The sequence below is a fragment of the Leishmania panamensis genome (genome assembly GCF_000755165.1).
Source record: "Leishmania panamensis strain MHOM/PA/94/PSC-1 chromosome 20 sequence".
Taxonomy (NCBI): domain Eukaryota; phylum Euglenozoa; class Kinetoplastea; order Trypanosomatida; family Trypanosomatidae; genus Leishmania; species Leishmania panamensis.
This window is the reverse complement of record NC_025866.1, coordinates 361852-379358: the sequence shown is the minus strand read 5'-3', so window position 1 is coordinate 379358 and position 17507 is coordinate 361852. Positions and strand designations below refer to the sequence as shown.

Below are 17507 nucleotides of genomic sequence, written 5' to 3'. Positions count from 1 at the left end.
TGTAGGCGCTTGGCCCAGTCACCACCAGAGGTGGCTCGGCACTGGCAGGAGGGGGACGGGGAGGGGGGCTGCCTGGCTTCCGCACAAGGTGAGAGTGCGGAGCCCTGGGGATGCCGCGCACTGAGGTGCCCCTCCGCCATCAGAGCCATGCAAAATAGAAGGGGCGAGTAAAGAATCGCATCACCGTCCCGCCTTCTCCGGTTGCGGCTAATGGTCACTGTAAAATATATAATGATGAAGCAGTAAGCCGCGCCTGCTAGACTGTATGTGTGTGTGCGTGTGTGTGCCAGGGGTGCGTGGAAGGAGGAAGGCAGAGGAATTCTTGTGTATTTGTGAGATGTAGCAAGTGCAATAACCCGCGCCGCTCAGCTATTGTGTATGGCTTGGTGGCACATTTTAGCTATGATTTGGCTATCGATGCCCCAAAACATCTGACGGATGTTAAGCATGGATGTTTACCTTCTGTCGTCGTGGATGCGACTTTTCTTACTGCGGTGGGGATGAATGTCCACGTCGTTCCCCCGCCCGTCCATCTCGCGGCTTCCCGCTTGTTTAGTTTGTTTTTTGCACAAAAAGAAGCGCAGAAGAGCCGCGAGTATTTGCGATGCGCTGGCAACCACAAAGTCGTGCGGCAGTGGTGCAGCGCAACAGAGCGCGGGGGGGGAGCGGATGCAGCGTCTTGATGGTAGACGAAAGGAATGAAATGGTAGGATAAAGAGAAGGTAAGGTGCCGGATTCCGCTCCATTACAACAGCAGACTACCTCTGCAGGACGGGCCAGACGTGCGCTTCTCAGTAAGGGAGCAAGGATAAAAGAAGCCCTCATGAGGTCCGGATACCCCTGCCTAAGTCGCGGTGAACGCGCGACGAGGCCTCTGATCTTGCCAGAATTTCTTGTCGTGCAGACATGGCACATGTAAGACAAACAACAAGTTGCCCTCGCGCACTGTTGGCACGCCTAGCGCCTGGTCCTTCTCAGCGCTGCTGACTATGTTTGTGCGCTTTTTCTCTAGAAGACAGCAAGTCCATCATCTGTGCCGCTGCGGTTGCCATATTTACATACAAGCTGGTGTGGTTGTCATGCTGCAATGCTGGTACACCTCGAGGCAATGGATAGCACACCAGGGGGTTGCAAAGAACACCAGCACGAGGGGCCGAGCAAGGGGACGACAACATGATTGCCACCCCTTACCCGTTGCTTTGCCAATATTGCTTGCCCCTATTCACACCTGCGCGACACGCTCACCAGGCCACTACGAAGGCGTCTGTTGGCCAGGATCCATGGCCACCAGCAGATGAGATGAGCTTTGGTAGCCAGGCGATGCGGACTTCCAGCGTCCATGCACCATTCCCCAGCGGTTGCAAAAGGAGGCATCACAGGGGGAGGGGAACGATGACGACGACGTCGCCGACTCGGTAAGTTCGTTTCATATTCTCTTGAGTCTGCGCAGTTGTCAAGAATAACGCTGAGATCACAGAGGGGGGCGTGTGCATGGCGAAGCAGAGAGGGAGAGCGAGAGGGCAATGTACTGGTAGAGTTGCCCGTGCGTGCCCTCGCACTGCAGCGTCCACACAGCCTCACCGACAGTGCGGCGGCGGAACGCACCTCCAATTTCATCTTGTTCACTGAAGAAAAGGGTGCTGCTGCTTGTTACTGCACGGGTGGTGGGTGGTACAGAAATGGTGGAAATCAGGCACCCACCATGCAGAGCGATACCGTCGCCCTCGCCTCCAGGAGCTTGATGTTCCTCAACAGATGCGACATGTGCAGTCTGCGACGCCGGCGTGCCTGTCGCCCGTGCAAGACATAGCAGGCACAAGAGTCGCTCCTGAATGCAGTCGGAGAGAGGCAGTCGCTTGACTTTGCGCAAGCTGGCGAGCCCAAGTCTCGGGAATAGAGAGACGAGCAGGAAGCGCAAGACGACTCTGCGACGAGCGAGGAGTTGCACTCTGTGGTAGCTGCGACCTCCAAAGAGGATCGAAAATACTCAGAGGAGAACAGTGCGGATCGCGTTTTTCCAACTCGTCGGTGGGGCTGCTGCCGCCACATCCTCCAAGGTCTCGGAAGACATGGTTACGTGCGGCAGGGACAGCGTTGCAGCAACAGAGGACCACAGAGAGGTTGGTGATGCTGTTGACGGTCGCATCGCACTCAGGGAGAGAAAAGACGTACGCACCGGTGAAGACGGCGTGCCGCGCTCTGCCCCCTCTCCAGTGCGCCGTTGAGGCGGTTTCCAAGTCCGTCATACGTCGATCATTCCCCCCCCCCTATCGAAACGTTGGCGCGGGAGCCAGTGTTTCTCCCTTCCCACCTCCGACTCGTCCCCAGTACACGAAGAGGGTGCAGTGCGCGCAAAAGAACATAAATTGCGTTGACACGCTGAAACCCTCACCCACATACTCGGCAGCTCATGAGAAACAGCTGGCGAGGTCGATACTGCAGACGATATGTTGCCATCCTGCTCTGCAGAGTCGCCATTGCAACAGTGCGTCTAGGTTCAAGATTTCTTCTACCGGCGCCGTGACGAGCGCATCCCCATCGAGGATGCAAGCAGCTGCATTGCCGTCACACAGTCAGCGTAGAAAGAAAAAAGGAGGCACAGAAGTCAACACCGCGCTGTCCGCCACGACCCATCAGAGCGCTGCCGTGCTATATATGAGTCGAGAGATGAGGAGGAAGAGTAAGCGCCTTGGCTAAGCAGTCGAGTGCTTATCCTACGAACATCACTTGGAAAACCTTGGCGAAATAGGAATGCTGAATGACGCTGATACGAGACTCTTGGAACACGGCAGATACGTGGAAGGAGGGCTATCACTGGCGTCGTGTAGAACGCACGCATGTCTGTTGAGTTCAGCAAGAGAGAGGGAGGGGGACCAAGAGGTGGACAAGAACATAAACTATGCTGTGGTTCCAGTACGTCACATATAGCACCACAGTGCAGAGTGGGGGGAGGGTTCTTTGCCATTGGAAAGCAACCCTCCCCAGACACTACTCACTCTCTCTCTCATCACTCACCTCAGCCTTTTTCGCTCTTTGGCCGCTTCATGATTCGCTCGCCACCACCACCAGCTCGACCATCCTCTTCCTTAGCAGCGCAGAGACGAAGAGTCGTACGTGTTGTGCTGCCTCTCCTGTTCGGCTGTTTTATGCGATATGTACGACGTCAAGTACGCAGGCACAAGCCAACAAACGGGGCCAAAGCTAAGCACCCTGTGCCACCCATTGGTTGACGTGTCCTGCTGCGCCGCGTCGTGCGTGGGCTGGGTCGATGGGCGAGTGTGTGTGGCTACAAGTGCTTTGCGCTTTCACTCGATGAGGAATAGAATAAAGTCCAACAGAGAGTAGAGAAGGGGAAAAAAGGGACAATTAAGAGGTAAAGTAGTTTCCACACGCAGTGATGCGGCTGCCCAGAGTAGCACACAGTACTGAGTGTGCCTTCCCCCCTCTCTCCATGTAGAAGTTGCACTGCATTCGCGAGGTGGTAGCACGACGTAGAAAATACGGCTATGCATCGCCGTTAAAACCTGAACATTGAGTGATGCCACCGCAACTGCTGCGTGTTCGTGTCCTGCAGCCTGGCAAACGACGCCAGTAGCCCCAGCATGAGCTGCAAAGGACCCACGGAAGAGGCTGAAAGCGGAGACGGCAGCTCGAGCAGTGTCAAGGCACCGCGATGCCGGGTGTTAACCACTGTGAAGATTGACTCCCCCGTAAACAACAGATGGCGAGAGAAAGTCAATTTAGTGTGACAACAAGCCGCCCGCTCTCATCTCCCCTCACCCGCCCCCGAAGTGATTTCGCTCGGTAACTTTTCCCTTTGCTTCGTATGTAGCGATGTGTGTGTAGGGAGGGTGACTTTCCTCATTTTTTTCCCATTAAGTGCTGCTTTACCGACATATTGCTGGTGTTTTTCTATCGCCCCCATCAGCACCGCATCGACCCAGTCGCGACTGGCGCAGCCAAGGCACGGGTGCACTGCTGAACGCGCAAATACACACTGCGCCGACACACAGGGCATTCCCTTTGGTAAGGAGATGCGTACCAAGGAAACGCATACACAGTCAAGAGGGGACAATACAGTCACCAAAGCCTCCACTAGACGCACAAGCCGACTCGTATACCCAGGCACAGAGATAAAAACAGCAACACACACATATGCACATACGCACCACCCACTTTAGATGTTGGTGTAGCGCTCATCCGCCGGGCGATCAAAGTCCACAAGCAGCTCGCTGACGCTCCAGTCCTCGTACGTGTTGTCAGGCAGCACGCGACGAATAATAAGCGGCGTGCGACGCTCACGCAGCTCCTTGATGGCAATCGTCAGTGGATCGGTTTCGCCCTCTAGTGCCACAGCGACTGGAGCGTTCATGCTAATCTGCAGCGCGCGCGTACCCAGCACGCGTGCCCGCTCATACTTGGTCATGACTGCACTCGTCACGCGCTCGTTGATGCCGCGGGCCCGCGCACCTTTTGCGGCCTGCGCGTTACCAGACAAAACGACGTTGGTGGCAATGTCCTCGGGCAGTTGGTCCCCTCCCTCATCATCCTCCTCATCGCCGCTGCTGTGATGAATGTCGCTGCTGCTGTTCACCTCATCACGGTCGTCTCCCAGATTGAGGCTGAGGACATCGTCATCGTCATCGTGATCCGACATCGATGCGGCGCCCGTGTTGGCAGTGGTAAAAAATAAGTATGAATGCGTGTAGGGAGGCGCGGATAAGGGTGCTCGACACCGCTCAAACCAGGGGTTGTACCGCCTCACAGCCACTGCTGCTGTGTCAGCGGGGACATTCAGAGAAAGTGAAACGATCGTCAGAGCAAAAAGGAACGGTCAACAGAGATTTGAGGCGTGGTACGCAGAAGAGATTCATATCATCGCCACGACAGGTCGTCGGAAGGCGAGGGGGTCTCAATAAGAGAGGTGGCCGACGCCAAGAAAGTTTTTCCTTTTCATGACAACGTGTCCCTCCCATGCCATTGAGCAGGACTCGAACGCCACTCCACTCCTCCACCGTCCCTGCCTCAAGCCCCACCTACACGATCCGCAGCTCGCCCCTCGGTGCAACCGCAGGGGCGGCTCAGGCGCCACACACCAGTGGGCAGCCAGGGCCGGGTGGGGTGCACTTGAGCCATGGCGACGCCATCCCCCCATCGGGTAGGTGGCACAACCCTCTTCACTGTCGCGGGTCGCTCCCACGCAGCGCCCAACACCACCAGTCTGCCAGCATCAGCAGCGATACATCGCTCCAGCCTCCCCACGGTGTAGGCGCTTGGCCCAGTCACCACCAGAGGTGGCTCGGCACTGGCAGGAGGGGGACGGGGAGGGGGGCTGCCTGGCTTCCGCACAAGGTGAGAGTGCGGAGCCCTGGGGATGCCGCGCACCGAGAGGTGCCCCTCCGCCATCAGAGCCATGCAAAATAGAAGGGGCGAGTAAAGAGCATACCCACGGTGTGCAACATCTGCCAGAGACTGGTCACAGAGCAGTGCTGGCGTTGCTCTCTTCGACTCGTGCAGTCAACTCGCCTGGGTAAGCACTCGTCACTTTCCTTGATGAGCACCAAGCGTGTGTGTGTGTGTGCGTGTCGCCGCACACGCGCAGAGAGAGGCACAGTTTACGTCATTTTTGCGGTCGCTGCGTGTCCGCTCAGGGCATGGACGTAGCTCTTTGAGCACGCGATACGAGTGTGTGCGTGTGCTTTGCGCGCAGCACGACTCCACTCCTAACTGGCCCCTACACTACCCAGTTGGAGGAGCGCTGCAGTCCGTCCAAGACATCGGCCAAGTACACCCGAAGTGCCATGTCGTGCAGCCGCTCCGAGTCGCCTGAGCTTCGGGCAGAGGGGGAAAAAGGAAATAGCAGCGCCGTCTCCGACAGCTCCGCGATGCTGGCGTACAACGTGCGGCGGGGCGCATCGCCCAGCATGCGAGGCAAGATCCCATGTTGCTCGGCCTCATCCTCAGCCATCTCCTCGCCACCCGCGCCAGTGCACACCCACGATGTCCCTGAACGCGCCATTACTCCCCGCTGCACGCTCATCGGCCGTGTAATCAGAAAATGTGCGCGGGAGTCCATCACGGTTGGCTGTTCCCCAGGCACTGATCCGTCGCTGAGGAACTGCTCACGCGCAGCGTGCGTGTGATCATGGTAGAGAAGAGCAAAGTGGGTGCGGAAGCCACCGAGCAGTGGCTGAAGGTCGGTCACCGTCGTCACTCGCCTGGAGCACAACAGCTGCTGCAGAACATACGCCCGGTCATCGGCAGAGAGAAAGTAGCGGCGGCGGTCGGCCCACAGCAGGAGTTGGTCAGCCCACACGGAGCGCAATGGCAAGCCGAGGTCGTTGACAGCGTGGCGGTATACCGTGATGAACTCTGGCGCCTCCACGCGCAGGTAGAGCTTCAGCAGTCGTGATACGATGGGCGCCGTCATGGGTACCTTTGTCTCCTCCATTCTCGCTAGCACCTCGGCCGCCCGCTGTGCCGGACACATGGAGTTGTGAGCCTCTTGGAGAAGGCAGCTGTAGTAAAACTCGTCTGTGCAATGCAGCACCTGCCTCTCGCGCGCAGGCTGGAGATAATCCTGCTCGTAGCGTGGCAGCTGGCACTTGGAGAGCGCGTTGAGTGAGGTTTGCAAGAGGTACTCCAGTGTATACCGCTCCGCTGTAGTGCAGCCGCTACCGCTACTGCCACCACTGCATGCAGGGCTAGTCAAGCGCTCCAAGACGTAGCTGTACACCGTGAGCACCACATCTGCCGCCCGCGCGGCGCCAGCGGAGATGAGAAGCGGCGTCCATATGTGCGCCTTCACCTGAGAGACGGCCCCTGCGGCAATAAGCGCTCTGGCGAGACGCACGACGTGGTGGTTTTCCTTCGCCGTCTGCAACATGGAGAGGAGTCGGTGAAGCAGAAGCTCTGTCAGGGAAAAGCCAACGGTGATGGCCCTGGCGCTGGCATTGTCACGGTACGCACCGGAAGAAATGGTAACGGGGTGACTCTGTGAAGAGAGAAGGGGAGAAATGCCCACATCACTGCTTGGGAAAGAGGCGGCAAGTGGCGCCGGCGCAGCATTGACTGCCTCGGATGGCTTCTTAGCAGTGAAGGTCGCCGCCGCGCAGCCAATTTGAGACCCGCTCCCACCGCCTGCCCCACGCCGCAGCACCGCCTCTGCACCAGTGTCCTCGCCGTCCGCGAGTGGTGGGCAACCAAGTAGGCGCCTCGCCTCGGTGAAATAAAGTAGTGCCTCCGAGACAAGCCGCCCTGCGGCGCACGTATCAATGAGTGCGGCGTAGAAGACCTGCACTTCGTCCTCACTGTACGCAAACGCGCTCACGCCGCCAGTCGCCGCTGCAGAGGACAAGGATGAGGTGGCATTGCTAGCCTCACCCTGCGCACTCCACAACAGCGGTTGTGGCGACCACAGAATCCTTTCCTCCTTGCAAAACTGGTAGAAGGCGAACTCGCCATCGTCGTCGAGGGAGGCGTAGCGAACGAAGTTCAGAGCCACTCCCAGCAACTCCGAGGACTGCCTCGGTGATAGCGTCGGTGTTGTCGTTGCAATGGCCGAGTGCTCGTAGCAAGAAGGGTCCCCTGTGGCAGCTGCAGTCAGCACCGCTACGGCTGCCTCCCTCCGCATGGAAGCTACAGGCCGGCACGCGTCCAAAATTGTGAGAGCGTCAGCGAGTGCTTGCTCCGTGTTCCCTTTGACCGTCCGTGTGCCGGTGGCCTCAGCACACTTGTAGTACTCCGCCAAGCACAGCGCACGCCACAAGCAACGAACCAGTGACAGCTCTGTTGCCACCTCGCGCGGTGTGCGAACCGCTAACGCCCGCAAAACCTTCCCAGCTGCGGCGCTGGTATCTCCGGTGGTGCCGCCATGCCCTTGTGCATGTAACGGCGCCAGCAATTGCGTGACGCAGTAAGAGGCAAGTCGTGTGAGTTCCGATGTCCGTTGTGTGGCGTACGCGCTATCCACCACGAAGGCGCTTACAAGCACGGCGCCATCGGTAGCCAAGTTAGTGACGCTGTTACTCGCCATCGATAGCCCGACATGCACGCTGGCATCCAGCTGCCCGACCCCAGTGACAGAACTGTGAGTTAGAGAAGCACAAGGAGGCCGTAACGATAGCGCTGCGGCGGACATGTGCTCTCGGGCAGCGTGGTAGAGCTCGATGCATGTCTCGTGCATGTCAGCTGCGTTCGCAACTTGAAGGTGGTCTTGGACCGTCTTCGTAGACGCATACATCAAGCGCTTAGGCTTCATGAACTCCTTAAGATGCGCGTAGAGCAGCGGTCGCTGCGAAGGAACGAAGTTTGAGCGGCTGAAACGGTGTATGCGCTGGACGAGGTCCTCATTTGATAGGAGTGAGAGCTCCCGCGCCAGGGCAGGTGAAACTGCACCGCTGATGACGCATCTGCCAGAGTCGCCAGCGTCTTCTGGAGCTCCGTGCGAGGTAGCGGAAGAGAAAAGCCGCGACTCAGACACATCGGCTACGCGCACAAGTGTCGGCATCACAGGAGCGCGCAGCAGTCGCGAAGGATGAAGCGCTGCGGCAGGGACATCCGTGGTAACCGGCAACCGGTCGCATCCGATAGGATTTCGAGCTGCTTGCGCCGAGTGCAAGAGCAAATGGCCAGCATCAGTAGCGCCAGCACGGTCGTGTGGGATCCGGCTAAAAGTGGTGCTATACAGGCGTATTGCGACCGTGGTGGGGTCTGCGCTTAAATACACCAGCCGGCACGCAGCAGCTCGTCTCCTCCATTCCCGCATGGGAGTGAACAGCAAAGGAGCGCCTTTATGTGCACAATACCCTGTAGGGCTCATCTCGCCTGTCTCACCCCTCTTGTACTTTTTTTCCTTTTCGTAGGTTCACTCTGAATCATCATCCAAGCGAACACACGCACACGTGCCCGAAAGAGAGAAATTATGGCTAGGGTCGAGGAGATGTCACCTGCAGGCAATGCGGCGAGCAAGCAGGAAGTGGAAAGGAAGAGATGAGGAGGAGAGCAAGAGCGAAACAACATGGTGCCACAGAGTAGATCGCGTTAGGCTCGCTCTTCGTCTCGCTTGAGAGAAATACAGAACGCATTTCAATTTATCAACAACAGGTCATAGCCATATCGGTCGAGCAGCAAGCCTCGCCACTGCGTATGCTGCTGGTCATCTTGCAGCCATGGCTTGACTCTGTTGCGCTGCAAGCCGCAGCCTGCTGTAGAGATTGTGCGAGAAAGAGAGAGAGCCAAAACGACAACGCCAAAGTCGGTGCTGCGTAGGTCGGCCACTGACAAGAGAAAGCGCATCTACCCATTAGAGACGTGCGCCTTACCAACACACACAAGCCATTGGTGGCTCCGTAGTGGCCGTGTATTTTTTGCTCTCTAGCATTGTGTACGCCTTCAAGGGCTGTCCGTACTCGCGCACACTTTGGCTGCTTCCCTTGTCCATGTGTCGTGCGCCCAAGGGAGAACCGCCGAGGGTAGGGTGGAGAGAACAAAAAAGTTGTATTCGGCGTTACCACGACGCAAAAGACTCGCAAGCACAGACGCGCTCAGAGAGAAGAGGGGAAAGGGGGGCGCGCACGCACACGCATGCGTGCCCACCCTTCGAAGAAAGGAGAAGAACAGCGTACAGCACTGCCGCCCGTGACGGCGTCAGCAGTAACAACAACGAGAAGGGAAAACCTTCCCTGATGGGCCTACTCCTCCGCCTCATCTGCTTTCTCTGGGGTGTCCCTCTTGATGCCCTTGAGAGCTGACATGATGTCCATCAGGTTCAGCTTTGTCGCTGAGGCAGGGGCTGGCACTGGAGTGGGCTCATCCTCGGCCTCTTTGTGGACTGCCCCTTCGCTGGTGGCATCGTCGTTGGCATCATCGTCGCAGTCATCCTCTTCCTCTCCTTCTTCATTCTCCTCTCCGTCCATGATATCCTCCTCGTCAGCAACCAGGGTCGTCAGCTCCTCATCGGCCGTCTGAGCTCCCTCCTCCCCTTCTGCATTCCTCTTCCTTTCCTCGACAGACTTGGCCTCGACGGCCGACGTTGCTTCTGGCGCCACCTTCGACCTCTTCTTCGGCTGGCGAGGAGCAGGACGCCGCCGCGCCGGGACGTATGTTCTAAACAACTGCTCCAGCGGGCCGTTGTGCCACACCTGCCACTCCGCACTGTTGGGGCTGTCACGCCGCCGACGCACCCACGCAGCCCAGGCGCCGTTCTCGTCCTCCAGGTCGCCCTCGAAGCGCTCGCGCGGCGGTGGGTCAGAGAGGTCAGGGAGGTCGTACACCTCCTGATGCAGAAGGTGGCACGTTTGGCCACAGACCGTCGGGTGTGTGTTGCGGTTACGGCGAGTGTTACGCGCACCCTGGTTGTTGCGCTGGTTGTGTTTGGGGTGGTGATGGTGTTGGCCGCCGTAGATGTGCCTATTATTACTCCGATTCGCGTTGGGGCCGCTGCCCCTACCATCGCCTGCTGGAGTTCCACTGATGGGCATATTGCGCCCGCGACACAGTCCCATCAAGTACGCCAGACACAAATCAGCAGGCGCATTGCGGAAGAGACACGTCTCGCCGTGCTGACACACGCCCCACACGCGCAGGCACGGGTGGGTGCCGGTTGGGGTGTCGTCGCTGCCCTGGGCGAGTACCTCGTCTATCGTTGGGCCTCCATGTCGTCCACCAGTCGTATCACTCCCGCGGCCGCGGCCACCAGCCGCGATGTTCATGGCGATGGCTGGCAGCTTGCCCAGGTCGGTTGCTCTGTCGCCCCCCGTCAGCTTTGGAGCCGCCATGCGCTCGCCTGACGGCGCTACCGCCTCCGCCGGTCGCTCCAGCACGTCATCGGACATCTTCATTACATGAGAAGGCTTATAGTTAAGCCAAGACAGTAGTGATGGGAAGGGTATCACCCTGCTCGGCGTGTACGTGCGCGGGCGAATGATGCGGGTAAAGCAGGCCGTGCATAGCATGATACGGTTCTTCAAGTCGATGGCAACGCTGTCCGACTCGACGTTGTCGCGGCGGCACTTCACGCAGCCGAAGCAGACGCGCTCGGGGAACTGGTAGAGCTGCGTGTGCAGCGCTGCCTTCACGTTCGCATCCGGTGGGAGCCTCTTGACGCGCGCATGAAAAGCCGTAAAGTTGTTAACGGTGAGTCGTGCTGGACGATTACCTCCGACAGTCGGTGCAGCACCACCACCACCAGCAGCGGTGCCCGCAGTCAGCGCGCGCGTGGCCGCAGTGGCTCCTGTAGACAAAGACGCAGCTGGCACAAGCGAACTTGACGGCTTCGCGTACGGCGCCGACGACGAGGCGTAGGGACGAGAGAACTGCGGTTCCTTCGGCATTCTCTGAACCTACACAACCTAACCGTGGAAGAGGATGGTAAGGTAAGGTCTCAAAGAAAAACAAGGAGAGAGAGTCGAGCGACACCAAGATGATAAACAGGCAGTGGTGCAGAAGAGCATGTTCTGAATGGCTGCAGAAGAGTTCCGCCGAGCGTAGCTTGAAGGAATCTGCAAACGTAATCAGCAGAAAGGTGTGACTCTGCATGGTGAGTTGCATAAGGCATCCGCGAGTAGCGATAGGGACACCCGGTGCTGACGCTGCTGTTGGCACCGCCCCCCCCCCCATCCCTACGGAGTCAGTAGCACAGACGTATACGGAGACCAGACGTCGGTGTGTGTGGGGGGGGGGGACGTATCGAAAGCAGGCGATGGAGGGGGAAGAAACTGCTGAAGCCGCTCCGACCACACAGGGCTATATTTCTCCGTTCTCCCCCTCGCCGGCCTGCCGCTCAGACCTTTTCGAGCTGTCGAGCTCTTCGCTGATGTGGTCGCCCCTCTTCCTCGTTTGTATTTTCTGCTGTTTGATAGAAATGAAAGCGCGCGAGACCGCACGCCGAAGAGAGAGAAAGGAGGAAACAAAGCGAGAAAAGGAAGGAAAGTCGCAAGTTGAGTGCACAATGGCCTCTCAAGCACGCATACACACAGAGAGAGAGAGGGGAAGAGAAAAAAGGGAGAGGGAGAACAGTCCACGCTGGAGGTGCACTGAGAGACGCGGCCAGCTGTTGCCCATCCCACCCACTCACCCACCCCCGAAAAACAACGAGATCACAAGGAGAAAGAATGAACAGAGTAGCTAGCGGCGACATATCCGCTGATCAGCTCCTCCTCTCGTCCCTCATTACCTTTCTCCCTAGATGCTCACCTTTTAACGCGTCAGTAGCTCGCGGGACATCTCCGTCTCGCTCTCCCTTCCGCCAACGTTGTGTCTGCTAAGAGCCGAACGGGCGGTTGTGCTGAGGTGTGCCAGTGAGTACGGCGGCGCGTGACGTCCTTTGTTGTTTGCCTACGCGTAACCAAACTTCTTCAGCACCGCCACGTTGTGCTTTGGCATCTTAGCAAGCGCCTCCTTGCGGGCCGCCTTCCACGCGTCGCGGAGCTTTGCCTGCTTTTTGTGGTGGCGGAACGCCTTCTCCACGCGAGCCTGCTCGAGCTTGGCGACGACATCGCTGTACTTCCAACCGACATGCTTGCACATGTTGCCGAGTACTGTGTACGGGCGCTCCGAGCGGTAGCACGCATGGCGCTGGGCGCGCGGGATCACCACACGACCACCTGTGCGCACCACATTAGCCGGCACCCCCTCGTAGGCCACCAGCGAGTTAAGTGCCCTCATGCCGCGCTTCGTGTAGCGGGGCAGCATGCTGCGCACGGCGCGGACGAACACGTCGGACGGGGCACGGTGGTGGAAGGGGCCCTTCGTGGGGTTTGTCAGCTTCCGCTTGCGCAGGTACTGCAGGTACTTGATCTTGTTGCGGATCTCCGTACCGGCAATGTTGAGCTGCTCGCAGCGCACTACGGTGATCTTCTTACCCAGTAGCAGCTGCTTGGCAACCACAGCCGCCGCACGACCGAGAACATGATCCTTCAAGTCGATCACGATGATCTCGGGGCGATGCTTCTTGGCTTTCTTGCGCTGCACGCGAGACACATTCTTGCGGCTAGGAAGGGCCATTGGTGTGTAATCAACTTCTGGTGTTCGAAGCAGAAAGAGGCAGGAAGGTGCGTGTGTTGGCGTTAAGGGGAAATGCAAAAACAAGATGGAGGTGAGACGAGTAGCACACATGCACACGTACAGAGACAGGCACAGAGAGAGAGAGAGAGAATGGGTAGAGAGGAAGGGACAGCCGTACCGTGTGACGCATCACGCGCAAACATCAACGGAACGCAGAGAAGGAAGGCACTGCGAGAAAACAGAGATCGAAATGGCCGGGTGAGGATACTGGAGAGCGGAGAGGGGGCTCGACTAGGTGGTGCGGCACCATTTCACTTCCTCGTCCTTCCGATCGTCGTTCCTAAGTGCAGGGTGGCATTCACAGAGGCGTCAACTGCAGCAAAGGGCTGCCTCCTCGTCGTCTGTGCATTTCACCATGTGCGGGATGGTCGCATCGAAGCACGCAACACGCAATGCGGCAGAAACCCCTGCACAGACGTGGTGATACTTCGAGGGACGACACGCCAAGGAGAAGACACGTGCGCGATATCGGAAAGCGCAACAATGCCATCAACGGTTGAGGAAGAAGAACGATTGCCTTCTTCTTCCTCCCCCTCCCCCTCTCTCACCACAGACACCACTATACATGCACTTCACTCCGCCACACGAGCCTCCCCCCCCCCGCCCCGCAACTGAGAAAGTGAGAAAAAAAAGGTAGCACTGATAGGGAATGTAGCGCTGCTTCTCCCCATGCACGCCCTTTGGCATGCTCCGCCAGCGTTTTCTTACTGAACACGATTCAATGCAGGTTACTGAACTTTCTCTTTTACAAGCGAGTCGATTCCGAACGCACCACACACACACACCACACACCACACACACGTACACACACACATGCATACAGATACATACACGCGCGGAGAGCGACTTCGCACCCTGACAGAACAGTCACCATCCTCGTATTTTCTATTTGTTCTCTACTTCACCCTCTCCCTCGCTCGTTCGTGTGTGCCCTCCTACGAGCGCCGCATAAGCTCCAATGGTCAATACGTCTACGCCAAACGAACAGAGAGAGAGGGATGAAAAGAGAAAGGAGAGCAGAGAGAGACGTCACCTGCGCCGTATCGCATCAGCTCTTCTGCTCGCCAAACCAAGGGAACAGGTGCACACACACACAGTGAGACGAACAATTAACAAGAGGAGCAAGCTGGTAAAGCCATTGTAAGGCCCACCATATAACACGAACAAGAGGCTCATCGACTCACTAGCGCACGTGGCACACACAACATGGGCAAAGAGGAGAAGCTACAAAAGACTCCGAAAAACCACAGCGATAAAGAGCCCAACAGCGGGGGAGGGAGGGAGGGGGGACACAACAAGACGCAGTCGCTCCTGAATTATGCACAAACTCGAAGAGGACAGCTGAACAGCACATGCACAACAAGACGCACTTTGGCGTGTGCATGTACGTGTGTGTGTGTGTGTGACCGTGTGAGTCCCCGTGTAGGCTTTTGAACGTCTGAATCGTGTACGTGCAGCTGTGTGGAGTCTGAATAGGAGAATGCCACCAGTGGAGAAAAAAGAGCACGCACCGATATGGCAATCGCTGAGTCAGAGAAGCGAACGAGCCCACATTAGCAACGGTCAGTTTCCGTCGTAGCCGCTGCTTCTACTTTTGCTCTTGCGCTTGCTGCCGCTGCTTTAACGTGCCTGACTAAAAGCGCGCACGCCAGCAACAACTTTTAGTACTCAGGCTTAAAAATTTGGAAGCTGCACATGCAGTTTTCGTCCATCAGCATCATGGCACCGCTGTTCGTGAACTCGCCACAGTAGTTGGACGCGCTAAAAATGGTGACGAGGCGCCTGCCAGCAAAGAATGAGTAGCCTTCATCCACGACCTGATGGGCTCGGAGAACAATATCGATGCCGAGGCTGTCGCACATGCGTTTCACTACATCCTCACCAAAGGTAAAACTAACACCGCGCTCACTTGGTTGCCAGCCAGATGAACCCTCCTCCGGGTCGGACCAGAGAATATCGCAGGCAAGTCCCTCATCGGGGACCACCAACGGCCGGTAGATCTGTTCAATTTGACGCAGATGCCGCAGCTCAGGACTGAGACCGCCGTGCATGCACAACGCAATCTCCTCAATCAACGCCGCCACGGGAAGACAGTTAAACACATCGGTGAACTCCTTGAAGAGGCGCACGCTGAAGCGGCGCTTCACCTCGTCAAAGAAGCCGTAGATGCGGCAAATGCTGTCCGTCTCGTGGTTTCCACGGAGAACATAAATGCGCTTTGGGTACAGCACCTTCAACCCCAGCAACACCGTGATCACCTCCGTCCCGTACTTGCCTCGATCCACGTAATCACCGAGGAAGAGGTAGCGTGAGTTGGGAGGCAGCCCACCCGCCTTAAAGATTTCAACGAGGTCTGTAATTTGGCCGTGTATGTCGCCGCAGACGTTGATCGGCGCCTCGGTGCGGACGAGCATCGGCTGGCTCATGAGGATGGGACGCACACGACGTAGGATTAAGCGAATGATATCCTCCTTCAGTAGAGTGACGCCACTGCGCCACTCTGCCAGGATGCTCGTCACTAATGTGTAGATGGAGGCGTCCTCAGGGGACATCTCCGCCGTGGGGGAAGTAGATGTCGCCGCCGCCGCCGCCGCTACCGCGGTCGATGTGGCTGCTGCCTCAGCAGTTGCCGGCGTTTTGTGCGCATTACTCAAACTCTTGTCACCTGAGTACTTGGTGCCAGAAGATGAGGAGGACGTCGAGGCTATGCTCGGGCTGCGGCTACCGTAGCTGTTCCTGTGAGGGCTAGAGAGGCCAGGGCTGGTAGCGGCGACGCTTTGTTGTTGATGGTGTTTGCCCTTCGCATGCGCTGAGGACGCAACGACGTCCCGGGGTTCCTCATCGTGAAGCAACGACACAGCGGACTGCTCCAACGAGCGAGAGCGACTTCGCTTTCGTCCCCCCACCTGCGATACCGTACCGTGGCGCATGAGAGTCTCTGAAGAGTGACAAAAAGAGAAAGGGCAACGAAAAGCGCGTCACAATCGCCAGAGCAGACACAGCGTACGTGGGTGAGACGGGGTACAGCGTGTAGATATAGACCAGAGGGAGGGAGGGAGGGAGCGGAAGACCGATAAGCAGGGCTGAGGGCGAGAGAGCGAGGTCGAGAGAGGACGCACGCAGAATGTAAGGAGCCTTGCGGCGCACACACGCACAAGCACAGGCACAGGCACAGAGGCACACGAGCGCTTCTTCTCCGTGAGTGTCTTCTCTTCTTCGTCGAGGTGCTGCTGTGTCTCTACTCCGCTACCGCGCAAACGTGGCGTTAGTGCGTGGCTGGGTGCATGAAGATAACGTCGACAGATGTGCGTAAGAGGGAACGCTCCCCCAGAGAGATGTACACGGCTTATACATGCATGACACGTTGCGTGCGTGGCAGGGGCAAGGGGGGAGGGAGGGGGGAGGCGCAGGTGTTGATGGGCATTGCGGCAAAGGCAAATAGAGGGGGAGGAGGAGGGGTGTTTTATGAATGAGTCGTCGCAATAAGAGAGCGTGAGTGGGAGCACATAGGCGCACACAGAGTGAGCCGCACTGCCGAGAAGCGAGTCATGCGGAAGCCCTGAGGAAAGCGCAGCATGGAGGAAGGGGGGCTGCAGCGACACAAAGTAACACCATGCCCTAGGGTACTCCTGTGCGTGACTCACGACTCCCACTTTCGATTCCCTTCTGCGGCACTTCACATGATGTGTATATCCAACACACACTGACGAGCCGCCACGCAGAAGAAGAGACCAGAAGGGAAAGAGCTCGATGCTGTGAGGCGGTCCTCTAGCTCGAGCCCATTGCGTCATTGCTGAGATGCAAAGGCAAAAGACACGTAGCGCGGCACCGGAACTTCAACACCAGTCCGATACTCTGTCCCACCTCCCTCCTCCACTAGTTCTTGACCGAATCTCCTCATACCTAAACAGCACCTGCCACTCGCCTTCAGCAGGCTGTAACTGTTGCTTATCCTTCTCTTTGGAGGGGACTTGCACTTGGTCTTCTCTCAGCACTGCTTTCCGCGAGTGAAGTTCGAGGTCGGCTAACCGTCCTGGCTACTTGCTTATACTCTGTTCGGCAGTTGGAAGTGAGGCTAAGATGCAGATCGCGTGCATGAGCAGTGACTGCAAAAGTGCGCGCGCGTTAACAACACGCCTTGGCCTTCGATTTGTGTTCGACCCTCTTTGGTGGTGGACATGCGCACATGCAACTCCCCCCCCCCAAAGAAAGGGACAAGGGGGACTTGGGGCCATCGAGGGAGGAAAGCGAAAGGAGGCCGGGCATAGGCACAAGCACAGCACGAGTGAGTCCACGTCCAAGTCAGAAAAGAAACACCGCAGTAAAACAACAGAAAGAGGTCAACATGAAACAGCGCGCGTGTGTGTGTGTGTGTGGAGGAGAGGGGTGTTCGTGTGAGTGCCTGGGTGAGAGAGAGAGAGAGAGAGAGAGGGGGGGGGGGG

The 17507-nt window shown here is 57.7% G+C and overlaps 5 protein-coding genes across 5 annotated transcripts, besides 1 other annotated feature; all 5 read right to left on the bottom strand.

Moving 5' to 3' along the window:
• Position 1: 1 nt before the first annotated feature.
• Positions 2-146: a repeat region.
• Positions 147-4177: 4031 nt separating this feature from the next.
• LPMP_200920 (DNA-directed RNA polymerase subunit, putative) lies at positions 4178-4657 on the bottom strand (the record flags this gene model as incomplete). The annotated part of the gene is made up of 1 exon (XM_010699989.1): positions 4178-4657. One exon carries the CDS (start codon positions 4655-4657, stop codon positions 4178-4180), a length of 480 nt encoding a protein of 159 aa, XP_010698291.1.
• Positions 4658-5734: 1077 nt separating this feature from the next.
• LPMP_200910 (hypothetical protein) lies at positions 5735-8509 on the bottom strand (the record flags this gene model as incomplete). The annotated part of the gene is made up of 1 exon (XM_010699988.1): positions 5735-8509. One exon carries the CDS (start codon positions 8507-8509, stop codon positions 5735-5737), a length of 2775 nt encoding a protein of 924 aa, XP_010698290.1.
• Positions 8510-9692: 1183 nt separating this feature from the next.
• Positions 9693-11333, bottom strand: LPMP_200900 (hypothetical protein; the record flags this gene model as incomplete). The annotated part of the gene is made up of 1 exon (XM_010699987.1): positions 9693-11333. The coding sequence occupies one exon, from the start codon at positions 11331-11333 to the stop codon at positions 9693-9695; it is 1641 nt and encodes a 546-aa protein (XP_010698289.1).
• A 1003-nt stretch (positions 11334-12336) lies between these two features.
• Positions 12337-13005, bottom strand: LPMP_200890 (60S ribosomal protein L13a, putative; the record flags this gene model as incomplete). Its single annotated transcript, XM_010699986.1, has 1 exon — positions 12337-13005. One exon carries the CDS (start codon positions 13003-13005, stop codon positions 12337-12339), a length of 669 nt encoding a protein of 222 aa, XP_010698288.1.
• A 1721-nt stretch (positions 13006-14726) lies between these two features.
• On the bottom strand, positions 14727-15617 carry LPMP_200880 (serine/threonine-protein phosphatase PP1, putative; the record flags this gene model as incomplete). Its single annotated transcript, XM_010699985.1, has 1 exon — positions 14727-15617. The coding sequence occupies one exon, from the start codon at positions 15615-15617 to the stop codon at positions 14727-14729; it is 891 nt and encodes a 296-aa protein (XP_010698287.1).
• Between the last annotated feature and the right edge of the window lie 1890 nt (positions 15618-17507).